This window comes from Schistocerca nitens, chromosome 2, assembly GCF_023898315.1.
Source record: "Schistocerca nitens isolate TAMUIC-IGC-003100 chromosome 2, iqSchNite1.1, whole genome shotgun sequence".
Lineage (NCBI taxonomy): Eukaryota > Metazoa > Arthropoda > Insecta > Orthoptera > Acrididae > Schistocerca > Schistocerca nitens.
Window position 1 is genome coordinate 1,049,042,912 of NC_064615.1, and position 17,686 is coordinate 1,049,060,597.

Here is a 17,686-nt window from a genome sequence, read left to right on the forward strand (position 1 = left end):
TTTATGCAAGTTGGCACACCTCCGCACATTGCAAATCCATTTAAGCAGCTGCTGAAACACCATTTCGAAACTGCTAGAATTATCAGCCACCATTTCACTACAGCATGACCATCTCGATCACCTGATCTTAATCTGTGTGACTTCTGGCTGTGGGGCTATCTGAAAGAGTTGTGTTCAGTATTCTGATTGCAAACTTAGCTGCATTGAAGGCATGCTTTGCGCAACACATTCTGAATGTGACCCCAGATACACTTTGATCAGTTGTGGGACATGCTGTTTCTCAATTTCAAATTGTTGCAGAAAATGGTGGACAGCATATTGAACATGTTTTGCGCCAGTCACATGGAAATTAGTAATCCGATTTGACTTTGACTGATGCTTTTTATGTAGTTTTTGGCATCAGGCCAATTAAAAACCAATGTCATTGATGTCTTTTATGTGGGTTTTGGCCTCAGGACAGTTAAAAACCGATGTGATTGATGCTTTTTATGCTGTTTTTGGCCTCAGGACAATTAAAAACCAATGTGGGTAATGTTTTTTATGCGATTTTTGGCCTCAGGACAATTAAAAATCGATTTTTCCCATCTGATGTGATATGGTGGATGGGCTTACGTAACTAATAGTATCACACCTATACACCCATGCACACTGAGTTTAACGGCAAACGTATGCATTAGGCATTATTGTATGATTCATTTGTCATTTGTGGTTGACCACTATTAAATTATGATGCTTACAGCGCCATCTATTGCTACATTTTGTAACTATTTATTTTTCTTATGCCACACATCTCTGATAATATGCTGTTGCAATTTGGCATCATTTTGACCAGGGGTGTTATTTCTACAGCAGCTTGAAAGTTTAACTTTAATTATAATCACCCTGTACATATTCCTGTAATTCATTGACAGTCCTCTATATTTTGGAATAGTGTGTTTTTAAGTTACATGCAGCATAACCAAAGTAAGAGCAAATGTGATTATACCCAAAGAATACAGAAAATACAATGTTTGATTAAACCAAACTGAACAAAATCTATATGCTGCAAGAATTTGCAGCTAATTACTGTGTTTGTGTTAACTCTATCTTGCGTGAATGCTACTGCAGAAAGAGTGTTCTCTATCACACTATTTATGAAATAAAAAGAAGATGTCTACTGATGAAGCCATTATGTAAATAGTTGTAACTAAGATTAAACAACGGAAAAGCCAGAACGTAATAATGACAATATTATGAAAAGGATATATATATAAAAACAAAGATTATGTAACTTACCAAACGAAAGTGCTGGCATGTTGATAGACACACAAACAAACACAAACATACACACAAAATTCAAGCTTTCACAACCAACGGTTGCTTCATCAGGAAAGGGGGAAGGAGAGGGAAAGACGAAAGGATGTGGGTTTTAAGGGAGAGGGTAAGGAGTCATTCCAATCCCGGGAGCGGAAAGACTTACCTTAGGGGGGAAAAAAGGACAGGTATACACTTGCACACACACACATATCCATCGGCACGTACACAGACACAAGCAGACATTTGTAAAGGCAAAGAGTTTGGGCAGTAATGTCAGTCAAGGCGGAAGTACAGAGGCAAAGATGTTGTTGAATGACAGGTGAGGTATGAGCGGCGGCAACTTGAAATTAGTGGAGGTTGAGGCCTGGTAGGTAACAAGAAGAGAGGATATACTGAAGGGCAAGTTCCCATCTCCGGAGTTCTGACAGGTTGGTGTTAGTGGGATGTATCCAGATAACCCGGACGGTGTAACACTGTGCCAAGATGTGCTGGCCGTGCACCAAGGCATGTTTGGCCACAGGGAGATCCTCATTACCAACAAACACTGTGCGCCTGTGTCCATTCATGCGAATGGACAGTTTGTTGCTGGTCATTCCCACATAGAAAGCTTCACAGTGTAGGCAGGTCAGTTGGTAAATCACGTGGGTGCTTTCACACGTGGCTCTGCCTTTGATCGTGTACACCTTCCGGGTTACAGGACTGGATTAGGTGGTGGTGGGAGGGTGCATGGGACAGATTTTACACCGGGGGCGGTTACAAGGGTAGGAGCCAGAGGGTAGGGAAGGTGGTTTGCGGATTTCATAGGGATGAACCAAGAGGTTACGAAGGTTAGGTGGAAGGCAGAAAGACACTCTTGGTGTCCACCGTCCGCCGTCCACCTAAGCTGTAGGGAAGGGACTGTTTGATATGGAATGGGTGGCAGCTGTCATAATGGAGGTACTGTTGCTTGTTAGTGGGTTTGATGTGGACGGATGTGTGAAGCTGGCCATTGGACAGATGGAGGTCAACGTTGAGGAAAGTGGCATGGGATTTGGAGTAGGACCAGGTGAATCTGATGGAACCAAAGGAGTTGAGGCTGGAGAGGAAATTCTGGAGTTCTTCTTTACTGTGAATCCAGATCATGAAGATGTCATCAATAAATCTGTAACAGACTTTGGGTTGGCAGGCTTGGGTAATCAAGAAGGCTTCCTCTAAGTGACTCATAAATAGGTTGTGTACGAGGGGGCCATCCTGGTACCCATGGCTGTTCCCTTTAATTGTTGGTATGTCTGGCTTTCAAAAGTGAAGAAGTTGTGGGTTAGGATGAAGCTAGCTAAGGTAATGAGGAAAGAGGTTTTAGGTAGGGTAGCAGGTGATTGGCGTGAAAGGAAGTGCTCCATCGCAGTGAGGCCCTGGTCGTGTGGGATATTTGTGTATAAGGAAGTGGCTTCAATAGTTACAAGGATGGTTTCTGGGGGTAATGGATTGGGTAAGGTTTCCAGGCGTTCGAGAAAGTGGTTAGTGTCTTTGATGGCTTTAATTACATACAGGCTATGAACTGTTGGTATTTTAAATTCTTTAAACAAATTTCTGCAGGACTGTCTGGCACATTTCTTTCCCATAATTCTAAGTGCCTTCTTTTGTGGAAGAAGTACGCTTTTCATATTACCTTTACTGCTTGATCTCCATACCTCTATCCTGTAGCTTAGATGGGATTCAAATAGTGCAATATATATTTGTCTCAGGGTGGTAATGTCACAAAGAGGTGTCAGTTTTCTTAGGGCATATATGGTAGTAGATGGCTTTTTGCAAATATAATTTACATGATCAGAACAGTTTAATTCTGCATCAAGTGTCAGGCCAAGAAATTTGGTCGAGTATTCTTTTTTAATGTATTCATCACCCATTAAAATTTGGTTTTCATGAGTTTTTTGCCTCCCAAGATCAAATTCAATATAGACAGATTTATTTGCTTTTAATTTTAGATTGTTTTCATTAAAATACTGCAGAATTATGCGTGCTGCAGTATTGAATTCCACTTCGAGCTGCGAATAGCTCGGATTGTGGCATATTAACGTGGTATCATTTGCATATAAGATAACTGTAGTGGGGTTTGTTATGGACTGAATCCTATATCATTTTTATAATGATGAGATACAATTATGCTAAATAAATAAATAAATTAACATAAATAATAAAAAGAAGTGTTCTGAATATTGACCCCTGTGGAAAACCAAAATTAATGTTAGTGGTGTTTGATTTATATGCTACCTCTGTTGTGCTAATAGACACAAACTGCTTCCTATTTGTCAAGTAGGGTCCAATCAGATTATGGGCTGTGCCCTGAATGCCATAGTTCCACAGTTTGTTCAGCAATATCATCATATCAACACAGTCGAAAAGCTTTTTGTAAATATAGAAAGATGCCACATACATGTTCTTTATTATCTATTGCTTTAGTGACATCTTCAATTACGTTGGACGCTGCTGTAATGGTGGATGACCACTTCACAAACCCATACTGCCCCTTAGAAGTCATTTTTTTGCTTACCAGAAAGTTCCAAATTCTTATATATATTACTTTCTCAAAGATTTAGGATATTATTGGAAGAACAGATATGAGTTGAATGTTTTCTACTAGATTTCTTTTTCCTTTTTAAAAATAGGCACAATTCGAGCAATTTTCAGCTTATCTGGAAATAGATCATCTTCCATATGAAAGATGATAATTGCTGATAAAGGTGATGCAGTTTTATGAATACATTTCTTAAGAGTGTCCAGACTTAGACAACCATATCCTGCTGAATGAGAATTCTTCAAGCCACTAACAATTTTAATTATTTCTGCTCCATTTGTTGCTGTCAAAAATATACTATCCTGACACTGGTGTCCTTCTGAATTTGTATTTGTGATTTTTAAGCTGATTGTTTATGCTGGAGCCAACAGAGGCAAAGTTATTGTTAAATAGATCTGCTACCTTATTCTGATCAGTTTCTATTGTGTCATTTATCAGCAAATGATTTTCAGTTGTATGTTTCCCAGAATTTCTCTATTTACTAGTTACCATGATGTTTTGGAAATATTATTTGAGTTTTGAGCGAGACTTTCGAAATGTTTCTGTTTTTCAGAAATTACAAGTCCGTGTAGTATTTCTCATACTTTTTGAACTCTTCTTTTAATTTTTTATTGCTCAAGTCAGTTAACATAACATTATCATACCATCTTAGTTTTTCTGCAGCCTCAGTGACTGAACTGAATATCGAGTTTCGGGTTACAGCTTGTGACTGAATTTTCTTTTTTATTAATGGGCAGGCTTGGTTGAGAATGTAGTATAGTTCGCTTGAGAATTTGCCATAACTATAATGTGTCATTAGAATACTGTTCCAATCCACATTCCTTTCATGTTATTCGAATGAGTTATGTTTTGGTCTGTATTCATCATAATGTATCAGTAGCAACTGTGTGTAGGAACCTTTTTTATGTTTATACCTAGTTCTACTGTGTGGTGGTCTGACAAAGCATTTATAATAACACAAGCTGAGCATACATATGTAAAGTAATGTAGAAGTAATTACCATAGCTGTCAGTTTGAGTAGGTTAGTGCTAGCCATAATGTGAAGTTCGTGTATTTTACAGAAATAGTGGTTGCTTCTGCCTGTTAATGTATAATATGACTCGTTTCACATCCCAGGAGGCCCTCCTTCATGGTGGGACTGATGGGGACACAATATGTGAATGAAAGAATTTTGTCTACCATACTTGAATACAGTTCAGTATAAAATATAATTTCAAATTTTTTAAGTGACCATCCACATCAACTACTGTTTTCTATACATTAAAAAACATTCAACTGCTCTGATATTTGAATAGCTATTATGATAACTTCATTGCCCAACTTAATTTTGGGGGTGTTTATTGGCTGCCAGTTGTGATAAGAAGCTCAGATTTGATAGCAGTCCACATGGCCTCAGATTTCTTGTTGTGTTTTGGGAATGCATCTTCATTTGTAATAACTGTTACTGGCCACAGCACTCTTTAAAAACCTGTAGCATTTGTATACCTAGTAAAATTGGGATATATATTATATTTTAGTATATTGTGTCCTGTCGTTTCTTTGCTCTGGATGCATTCATGTGATAATCCAATTCAGTTATTCCTCCTCTTTTTATGGCATACTCATTCAAAAGAATCAAAAAATTATCTGGAAACCTGATCAATGGTTTTGAAAATGACATTGTATTGTGCACATATAATTACCATGAGTAAGTTAGGTGATTAGCAAAATTTTTTACATTAGAAAGAAAAGAATAGTAAAAAACGAAATTACAATCTGACAGAGCTAGCAGCAGACAGACAAAAACATACAAAAGTTGACAAATGCACTAACTTCCATAATTATGGAGTTTCTTTGTCTGCCTAAAGAGAGAGAATGTAATTGGAGGAAATGGAAATGTACCAGATTCAACTAGGAAAGCAATACAGAATTATGGATAAAAAAAAAAAAAAACAATAGGTGAAAAGGAAAAACCAAATCAACAGATATCAACTGACATGTGAGAGATAAAGTATAGCCATATTAGGAAAGAAATTCTAAACAAAACAGATCTGGTCAGATACAGAAAGAAAACAAGGTAGAATAATAGAGGGGGAGAACAACAGTAACCATAAAATATAGACAAGAGATGGAAAGGAAAAAAAGTTATATATATTGATGTGGTGGTAGTAATGAAATTAAAATAAGGAATATGTCAAAGGGAAAGGAAGATATAAATCAGCAAGAGAGATTAATGAAAGTTGGTACATGGTTGCAGAGCAAATTCCCATCTATAGGGTTCTGAGTCACTGATGGTACAATCAGAATAAATTTCACTGTGAAGTAGACATCATCAGCATGTCTATGGTGTTGTGGGTTATTACAATGAAATGACAACCCTTAGCTGCTTACAGGCATTGACATACATCAACGGGGACTGATGAAAATGTGTGCCCCGACCAGGACTCGAACCCGGGATCTCCTGCTTACATGGCAGACACTCTATCCATCTGAGCCACCGAGGACACAGAGGATAGTGCAACTGCAGGGACTTATCTCTGGCACGCCTCCTGTGACAATCACGTTCTCATCGTATTGTCCTGCACTACATTCATAGTGCCCCTACCCATTATACTCATTACCCGCGGCACGTTGCCGATTCCCGTAAGAGTTCGGGCACTGTTTGTGCATCCGCACAGAAGAAGAAGATGGTCAAGTGGCTAGTGAGCCTTAACTATATATATGTCCGAAAGAAAAGATACCATCTTAGTATATATATAGTTGTGGGTTATGTTTTGAGACGAGGTATTATGGGTTACCAGTGCAGAATACATTCTGTATTCTTAATGGAGGCTTTTGAACATTACATCGACATAAAAAACTGCAAACAATGTTGAACATCATTTAAGACATAATATGAATGTGTTATCACCCCCTTTCCTTCCTCCATCATACCTCTAATCTCTAAATTTTATTAACATACTGTTTGATAATTAACTGAAGATGTATACTTTTTTCTTTTCTATCAGTTCAATATAATTATGTTGAGAGAACTGTAAATACCTGTAAAATGCTTAAAACAGCCATATAAGCCAGAAATGCCATTGCGACATCCTTAGCTGTGATATGCTTTTCGTGACCCTCTTCTAGCCTGAAATGAAATTAGAACGCTGAGAAATTTTTTCTTTGGTTTACAATATTTCATCTTTATAATCAAAACACAATTAACAATTTAAAGCTGCTAAATTTTATTTCCATGAGATGGAAGTAACAAGAAAATTGGTATTAAATGCGTAAATGAGTATATTAGTGGGTGCTGAATACTGTCAGCCTTATCCTTGTAAAAATGAATCACTTCAAAAGTTTCCCCTAATATTTGAAGACCAATTATCATTTTTAAAAATTATATCTAGACTCTAATGTATCTAGGACCTGTTATTTAAAGTAAATTTGTATTCAATTCAAAGGTTGGTTTGAACACAGTTGTCTGTTACTAGGCTTGGTCCTATTAGAGACTGTTTCATTTTCCTTCCTCTGGCATTTGAGCTGACTTACCCAGACAATATAGCAGATCTGCATATTTCAGATTAATCAAAGAAGTGATAAGTGACAGAAAAATCATAGGACCAACTGTGTATTAAAACTGAGGCTTTTGGCACAGAGCCGTTGAAAGAAAATGCCTATTATTAATCAACAAATAAATGAAAATAAAAATAAAAAAGACAACTATCAAATTATGGTGTGCATAGTTCAATATAACTAAATGAACAATATATAAAAGCTTTTTACTGATGAAAAATGCAGTAGATAACATTTAGAAGTGAAAAGTCTTGTTTTTATAAGCTTTGTTGCTAAGAGGTAAATGCAAAAAATGTGCTAACTAATATGTATGCTTTCCCCTTATGAGGAATGCAATCATAATTAAAATCAGAATACTGACAATGATGAGGAATGTTCTTACTTAGCTTGAAAAATACCTCCTATTATTTCTGTGTTCATTAGCACATTATGATATAATATATAACCTCTCTCTTTATGACAAGCCACAGTGCCCTATAGGCACACGTAGAAGTCTTTGTGTTTTCGAAGGGACAGCATCAGTTCTTTTCTGTCAATGTTAAGGTGGCCTTGGTTATTTATTTATTTTAGTCTCAAGAATCGGGCATTGTACAATGTACAAAACATATAGAACAAGTCATGTACATACAAATACAAAAATGCAGCAGAGAAACATTATAAGGTACAATAGTAAGCCATAATAACAAAATTGTGTACAGCTGTTCAATAGGAACTGTGTAACTTTTGTTTCAGTCTTATACACTTCAATTCTGTAATACTGTAACATTTGAAGTAATAAGAATTATAATGCAGTACTAACAATAAGAATGATTAAGATTCAAGTGGATTTAATGCAAACTGGTCTTTAGACATTCATCAACTGAATGAGAAGTGTTTGTAAGTAAAATGTTCTTAAATTTATTCAAAAATGTATCCATTATGATGAGTAAAATCAGTGTTTTTATGTCTTGTCTTTTTTCCTCTAGTTATATTTGTTGATATTTAACAGAATTTTCTCATTTCTTCTGGCTTTATTTCACTTTCAATTTTAATTTTCAGTCTCAACATAACATTATTTAGGTGTGCAGCAATATAGCTTTTATATATATTTAGTGCCTTAATTTCCTAACCATACATTGGATTTAATCATGCGAGGAGGATGTAATTTCAGACAATTGGGCCAAAAAGGTGCTATTCACAATCATATTAATAATATAAAATGATTTACTTTGCTTATAGTAATGAAATAGTGTACCAATGTGTATCTGCCTTAAAAATGTGTTTAATGGATAACTATCAATTGTTTGAGATACAATAAGTTTTGTGTACTTTTATCAGATTTAGTTTTTGGGTCATCACACATCTTCAAACTCACCTAATCAGGTATATAAAAAATGGCAATTTAATTTTTGGGTCATCACACATCTTCAAACTCACCTAATCTGGTATATAAAAAATGGCAATTTTAAAATCTTGCCCCCTATTCGATGAATTTCAGTGGACACTCATGATGCTTCTCTTCGATTTTTGAAGTTTTGCTTGGGGACTCAGTGGTTATCTCACATATAATAGTCTTCTCCTGTTGTTCTAGCTACCCCACTGAGCCATTTACCCTTGGGTCTCATCTTTCCAACAAAGTTTTTCTGTACACTCGCTCACAGTTGGCCATATTTCTGCGCATTTGCCATTAATTTTCTTGCCTCTTCCCATTTTTATCTTGTGCAAGAACTGCAAACCTATTTCTGATATTGACACTGAATTTCTGATACATACAACACATAAGAAGAATGTCATGTATGTTAGATAGTTCTACATCTACATCTACAGTTGCACCCTTACTCTGAAAACTGCTGAGAAGTGCACGACAGAAGGTATGTCCCATTGTAGTAATTATTAGGGTTTTTTCCCATTACATCTATGTATGGATCATTGGAAGAATGATTGTTTGAATGCCTGTGTGTGTGATGTAGTTATTCTAATCTTGTCTTCACAATCCGTATGTGAGTGATATGTAAGGTGTTGTAGTATATTCGTAGAGTCATCATTTAAGCCCATTCTTGAAACTTTCTTAATTGACCTTCTCAGGATAGTTTAGTCTATCTTCAAGAGTCTGGCAGTTCAGTTTCTACAAGATCACTGTTACATGATCCCAAGGGTCAAACAAACCTGTAACCATTCATGCTGACCATCTCTGTATACATTCAATATCCCCTGTTAGTCCTATTTGATATGGATCCTACACACTTGAGCAATATCCCAGACTGAGTCACACAAATGATTTATAAACAGTATCCTTTGTATACTGACTGCTCTTCCCCAGTATTCTACCAATAAATTGATGTCTACCACCTGTTTTACCCACAACAGAACCTATGTGATCATTCCATTTCATAGCCCTACAAAGTATTTGTATATCCCTACAGGTATCTGTATGAGTTGGCCAATTCCAACTGTGACTCACTGCCATTATAGTCATAGGAGACTACCTTTTTTCATTTGATTCAAAGAGTAAAATGCTGATTTGGGTCACTTCCTAATTACTGTAAACTAAAACTGGGGACACGCTAGAGAAGCTTAAAAAACACTATGGATGTTGTTGTTATTAATGCAAAGAAGGATACAGATGCATGGATACTTATCTTTTTCCCCTGGTAAGAATGAAAATAGGTGATGACTTTCTGGGATGATGAGTTGGACACCAAATTATCCAGATTTGAAGGAAATGTTCGAATTATGTAACTCATATTCTGGATGTAGCCAACAAACTTCAGAGCATGGGCGAACTAGTTAATGGTGGACTAACTGCAGTCATTAAGCTGATAGGCTTACCAAAAGTATGTCTGCCTTACTGGATGTGTATAGAGCCCAGGATGATGGATGAAAATTTCACATCAGAAAATATCAAAGAAAAGTCGCTAAATGGAAGTTGGGCAAAGGTGGTGGTGATAGTGCTATATTCACAGAACATTGTAAGAAATCACAGTAGGATTTTGCAAAGACAAACAATAAAAGAAAAAAGTTTCAGTTTCTGGAAATGTTATCATTGTAAATATGACTGTTTCAAGAGGCAAGAACTGCCAAAGAAATATGCCAAGGGAGCAGACAAGTCATTATTTTGTGCACTTGATATGTCAGATTTCGACCACAATGAATAGATAATGAATTCTCATGCATCACCATACATGGGTTTTAGAAAATTGTGGCTTCAAGAGTTTGTCAGAAAATTGCAAACAAAAAATTGTGAATTGTGCTAGTAATGTTGCCTTAGTAAGTGAAGGGAAAGGCAATGTTATTGTCAGTTCATCAGCTGTGTCTTCAGACAGAAATGTTGTCAAAAATAGACTACACACACACACATGACTCAGTCATGAGTGTGTGTGTGTGTGTCATCTATGTTTTGACAAAGGCCTTGTTGGTGAAAAGCTTATATTGTGACAGACTTTTGGTTGTGCCTATCTGCGATTCAGGTCTCCACTATATGGTGAGTAGCAGCTTTCCTTTTGATATAGATGGATGTAAGATGTTCAAGCTACTTTGTTCTGGAACAGAGTCAAATATCATTTATAAACAAAGGAATGCTGAACTTGTGTCAGCTGAGTTTGCTCTAGTTGTTAGAAAAATTAGTGATTCGATCATGTTAGTGCTGCATTGGACTTAAGTTATGTTTATGAGATAGAGGCATAATGCTGAAGTGTTGTGATTCTTAATCTCTGTACATGTTTAAATCATATGTGCTTGGTAAGATGTTTAAACTTGCATTTCATAAGTCTGGAGAACAACGTGCCTTCAGGTGCTTGGCTTGGTGTATATGGATTTATGTGGCCCCAAGGAGAGGATGTCACTAAGTATGATTAAGTGATCTTTTTTGTAGATGCAAAAAGGCAAACAAATAAAGTACATGAAATACATTCTTTTTTTTTTTTTAAGAAACCACTATGAGCTACAAAATTTACAAATTTATTATCTAAGACTCTTGAATGGGACTTTTGTGGTGAAGATTATTCATTGAATGAGGTATCATTCATTTTAGAGTGGAATGCAAAGAATATATAATAATTATGATATGATACATATTTAAATGTGTGTAATAATAGCTAATGATGGGAAATTTGGGCTTCTCCCAGAAACAATTTGGCAAAAAAGTTTTTATGTTGTAGATATTTTATTTGTGGAAAAATAGAAGAAATTTAAAATCTCATGGCACATCTGACATGTATTTGTGACATCCCATGTGTCATGATGTGGCAGTTGTAAAATGCTGTACTAGAGAATAATTATTCCAGAAAGATACTCCATTATTTTCTCAGTAGTAGAGATCAACCATTTGATTTTTTTCTGTGAGTTTAAAACAATCAATGGTGTTAAAGCAGACAGTGGCAGTGAATATGTATACTCTAAGTTTGATTAATTTCTCTGAGAGAATGTGATTGAGCTATTGATTATTGTTGCAGTGGAAAGGACTAACAGATCAATTTGTGAGATGGCATAGTGTATGTTGTTTGATTCTGGCCTGCCTAAACAATATTGAGCAGAGGCATGCAATGCTGCTGTTTACATGAAGAACTACATTCCTCACAGAGTGCTTAATGATAAGACTCCGCAGATGTGGAAGGGTAAAGTATCTTCTTTGAACCATTTAAAAGTGTTAGGTTACCAAGCTCTTTTTCATATACTAGATCAGAATAGACCAAAGTGGGATGCCAAGGCTAAGGAATTTGTTTTTGTAGACTACAAGGAAATGATGAAATGTTACAGACTAAATGATACACAGAATTCTAACAAAATTGAGAAAGATGGGAATTTTGTTTTCTGGAGGATGAGTGGGGTGCAGGAGTGGCAGTACCAGGGCACCAGATGCAAATGAAGACTACTGTATGTTCAGTCTGAGTGAACAGCATGCTGAATGGGGTGAAACAGGAGTAGTGGTGGAAGTCAGCCATACTGGGAGTGACAGTGTAGATTCCAATTAATATGCAGACTACATGCAGGATGCTCTGACACTGGTACACATGGAGGATAATGAGATGCTACCAGTGGACCCTGAAGCTCCAGAAGATGAAAAGCCAGTCAAAAGGTCAGCCCATATGCCAAAATCCGAGGACTATGCAGGTTATGTCACCTATTTGGTAAGTGACATTTTCAGTTTGGGAGAAGATCCTGTTAACATGGAGGATGCCACTTCAAAGAGGACAGAGAAGACTGGATAAGTACCATGAAAGAGGAAATAAAGTGTTTTCTGAATAATGGTGTTTGGTAGCCTATGGACATACCAAAGAGCAAAAGTATTGTAGGTAACAAGTGGATATTTAAGTTGAAAAGAAGTACAAATGGCACAGCACTCTATCATGCTAGACATGTTGCTAAGGGATTTACTCAGAAGCCTGGTATAGATTATGATGAAACCTTTTTACTAGTTGTGAGATTATTACTCTCAGAGCTGTCATCAGTGTAAATGTAAATCTTGATCCCAACATTAATAATTTTGATGTGAAGACTACTTTTCTGTATGAGGACTTGCAGGGAACCATTCTCATGAAGCTGTGGTGTCCCTGGTGCAGAGCGCTCTATCTTTGACTCTTACTTCTGTGGACTGCTTTGTTCTAGTTTTTTCTTGGTGCATAACTTGTTCTTTTGCCATGCGTTTTTTTTTTTTTTTTTTTTTTTTTTTCAGTGATTAATACCTGCATATTCGATACTTAGTGTGTGTTATTACCAACCAACCATATGTGATAACCACAGTGGTGACCCCCACACCATCATCATCTCATAGCGAGTTATTTTGTGCTCGTTTTCATAAGTTATGAACTTTGTGTGCCAGCCCACATTCTTTCCGCCACAATGGATCTACCAGCATCATTCGGTGCAAGTGTGACAGGCCCTATGAACTATGCTTGCGACCACGAATGGACAAATGTACCTACTTCGAATTTGGTTAAAAGTGAACAATTATTTACACCCGGCCACACTGGTGGCCACCTAACCTTAACCGCCACAACATGGCCACCGCCCAGCATGGGAGTACAACAAGAGCCACAACACAAACAGTGCAAGCCACCTAATGACAATGTGGATGATCTTCCTGTTAAAGATATTGTGGTTCATCCTTCATCTACGCCATTACTTTCAGGTTGCTTTGACATGCCAATGAAGTTCCAGAACTGTGAATTGAACATTCCTATGCACGGGGTAGCAAATTCTTATATGCCTAGTGTCGCAGCACGCCCCCCACATGTTGTCTTGGCAACACCAGTCACCTTGACTGTGCTGGTTTCTGCGGCCATTGCACCATGGTTGTACCACAACTGTCTTCCACCCGTTTTCATAATGGCACCAGCCGTTCCACCCAGGCTGATTCCTAGGTCAGCCCCCCCCCCCCCCCCCCCCTCTCATCCCCATGGCTGCGCCGCGACTGCCTTCTGCTCGCTGTTTCAATGGCACCAGTCATTACAACCGTGCTGTGTTCTTCGCCAGGACTGCAGTTTGGACACATGGTGTCGACTTTTACACCAACCCCCTCCACACCATATGCTACATGCAGCCACTGTCCCATGCAGACCTCAGGCGATGCACCATTCATGGCTACTGCACTTTCAGTGTCGGAGGTGTCCTGCTCTGCTCGCACAGATCTCCAGCTGCCGGTGCTGCCTTGACATGTGTTATCCAGCTGGTTTCCAAAGCTACCTGCTTTGCATAAATACAATCCAAAAACTTGGTTCACCTTAGTGGACCACCTCTTGGACATCCATGGCATTTCTGATGCTGGCGTTCGTTTTGTCTGCCTGATGAACCACATCCACGATACATATGGACCTCATCAGCGATTTGCTCCTCTCACCACTCACCTCGCACAAATATTTGATGGCCAAATCACTGCTTATTGAACGCCTTTTCCACTATCTGGTGGAGGCTTTTCATTAAACTATTCACGAGGAGCATCTTGATTACCGCACCCCTTCGCAACTTTGGTGGTGCCTACATGCTTTAATTGATGATCAAGCATTACCTGATGCCACTCTTTGGATGTTGTGGATGGTGAAATTGGCTTCAGATCTGCAACTTCATCTACTGTCTCACGTTGCACACTCACTAGAGGTTTGTTTACACATGGCGGATCAGGCTTGCATTATCATTTGTAACCAACACCGAGTTCTCATGTTGAAACCATATTTGATCTCCCTATCCCTGAGGATTATGCTCAGTTCCGTAGTTTTCTGGGTATGGCTAACTTTTATCGCTGCCATATTCCTCAGGCTGTCCCCCTCCAAATGGCCCTCCCTGACACTCTCTCTGGCAAAAACACCATTGGGGAATGGAAGTTGGAGTGGACCAAACCCATGCTTGATGCATTTTGTAATCTTAAAACTGCCCTTATCAAGGCCGTCACACTCACCCACCCTGATCCTGAGGACCATGTCTCAATCACTACTGACACCAGTGACTCAGCTGTGGGTGCTGTTTTACAACGGCACAGCACTGACTCCACCCTAACCCCTCTGCTTCTTTTCCAAGAAACTGATTAAGAGCCAGTGTAAATGGTTGGCTTTGGACTGTGAGCTCCTTGCTATGTACGAGGCGATCAAACATTTCCATAGTGACCTCGATGTGTGACCTTTCACAATCTATACAGATCACAAGCCACTTGTGGATGCTATTCATAATCCAGCTAAGGACCTTCCACCAAGGCGTTTCTGCCATTTGGACTACATCTGTCATCACCCTTCCGACGCATGCTATATCCGCAGCATGGAGAACATAGTGGCAGACTATCTTTCCCGCATCTACCTGCTAGGAGGAGCTCACCCAACTTCAGGCTTTAAGACAATGATATATACAGTGAATAATATCAAACAATGAGTCATCACTCTCTGTCCAGCCCCATATACTATGCGTGTCGATGATTCCTGTCTTTTGTGACACTTCTATGGGCACACCCCGCTGCCTGGTCCCTACCACCCTTCATCACAGGGTCTTTACTGCCTTTCACGGCTTGGCCCACCCTGGAATGCGAGCCATGACGTGGCTGGTTACGGAGTGCTTTGTCAGGCCCAACTGAAGCATAACTGCCACACTTTGACCCGTGCGTGCATCCTGTGCCAGTGCAGCAAGGTCGGCAGGCATTCTCAACCTCCACTGGGCAAGTTTGACATTCCAAAGGGGGGTCATTCCATGTCAAATCAACACAATTTTGGGAGATTTTCAGAATTGATGTCTCAGATTTTCATGATTTTTGTTATGTAGCAGTATATCATAAACTTATGTAAAAAATACCAAATTTCAGTTACACAGCACAATTATTTTTGAAGTTATTAATTTTTAAAGATTTCAATTTTTTTGAAAAATTTCATATTTTGGCACCTTTAGATGCCTATAGGCTGATAGCCAGTGATGATATTAACCTGGGCATGATCTCATTTTAAAGCTGTTGAATAGGGCTTTAATATGATATGCCACAAGATAGGCATTACATTTTTTTTAAAAAAATTGAAAATTTTAAAATTTAAATTTCTCAAAAAGTGGAAATTTAAAACTTGCAAAAAATTATCAAATATAGTTGTAATGTGTTAAAACTTATAGCAAAATTCTATCATGGGATCTCAATGGGATCAGGAGATACAGGGCTTCAGAAATACACATTTTGTAAATAATGTACCAAATTAGTAAAATTTTATTTTTTAATTACTAATTTTGCAAAGCAGTGTGCAAGACACTATTAAATTAATAAAACACAATGATTACTTTATAGTGTACCATGTTTGGAAACCTCTCTTTAAAAGAAAACTAAAGCTGATTGGCCTACAAATAGAGGGAAATCCCCTTTTACTCAGATAAAAAGGGGATTTCCCTCATGGGAAATCCCCTTTCACAAGGTGGAAGCTGATTGGTTAATTAGACAAGACCACTCATTTATAGCCAGTGTAGCATCAGAGTTGCTTGTATGATGTTCATTTGATGTTTTCTGTGATATTGTATGTTTAGAACACAACCCATTTCTTGGACACTGCACTTTTCCTAACTAATTTCTCACTGTTTATCCCTTGCAGGATGGATACCACTGACAAGATAGTAAAATAGATTGTTTTAATCCTTTTGATAAGCCTAATCACTCCCATGCAAGAAAAGGTTTGAGACATGTTACTTCATGGATGTGTGACTTGATTCCAGGAACACCTGAGTTGACATTTGTTGGAAGCAGCTGACAAAGTTGAAAAATGAAAAACATAGAGAAATTTCCACTGGAACTAGCAACATACATGAAGAAAGTCAGTCTGATACTGAATCTGAAGAAGCTATTGATATGCCATTTTCAGATGAATGTGAAGCTCTGAGTTCTCTTAACTGCTCTCCTTTAGAGATGGGGGAGCTGTCTGTAGACAAAAAGAGGATGCAATCCAAAATTTACTCTACTAAGAAGGCAAACAGAATCAATGTGGCTGTCAAGAGAAAACTGCTAATGAATGCATCTAGTGATGATGAGAATGATGATTCACAAGATGAGTTCTTAACACATGTAAAGAAGGTGAACAACAGCTTCACTAGTAGGAAGAAGAAGCTTTAACTGCTGACTCCTTTGCCTGACAGCTGGAGTGTGAGAAAAGTAATACAGGAATTTTGGGTCTCTAACTACTTAGTTTGACAAGCCAAGAAGTTGGAAAAAAAAAAAAAAAAGGGGGGGGGGGCACCTTGTCTGGTCGTGGTCTGAAACCAGGAAAAAGTCTGTCAAATCATACCATTCATATTGTTAAAGGATTTTTTACAAGTGATGAAATGAGCAGAGTGATGTCAGGGATGAAGGACTTTACATCAGTGAAAGACAACAGCACAGGTGGTACAGAACATGTTCCAAAAAGGTTGATGCTTAATAATTTGAAAGAAGCTTGTATAGTTTTCAATTCCCAACTGTTAAAGTGGGATTTTCTAAGTTTGCAGAACTTAAGTCTAAAAATTGTGTGCTAGCAGGCAAGAGTGGAACACACTCAGTCTGTGTGTGCACCACTCATCAGAATGTGAAGCTTATGTTTGAAAATGCAAGAATAAGTTCAGTGATGGATGGCAAAATTGAAACATACAAGGACTGCCTGTGCAAATGATGGTTTGCAGCCCACCATCAACTGACTGCCTCTTTTCTGATTGTGTTTCATGTCCAGGTACCAAAAGGATTAGAGAACTTTCAGGAAAAGCATATGAAGACAATGCAATTGAGACTGTCACTTACAGACAGTGGATCTCTGTGGATCGATGTAACTTAGAAATAATTCAAAAACTGGTAAGTGAATTTGTTGATGTATTTTGTGAAAAACTTTCTGTCCTACTTCGTCATAA

The 17,686-nt window shown here is 38.0% G+C and overlaps 1 protein-coding gene across 1 annotated transcript in view; it reads right to left on the reverse strand.

The window, feature by feature from the left end:
* Positions 1–17,686, reverse strand: part of LOC126237395 (uncharacterized) — a 267,773-nt gene that overhangs the window by 69,081 nt on the left and 181,006 nt on the right. Inside the window, exon 5 of the mRNA XM_049947486.1 lies at positions 6,872–6,959. Within this exon, the coding sequence (XP_049803443.1) occupies positions 6,872–6,959 (88 nt within the window). The remainder of the gene's footprint in view (positions 1–6,871; positions 6,960–17,686) is intronic.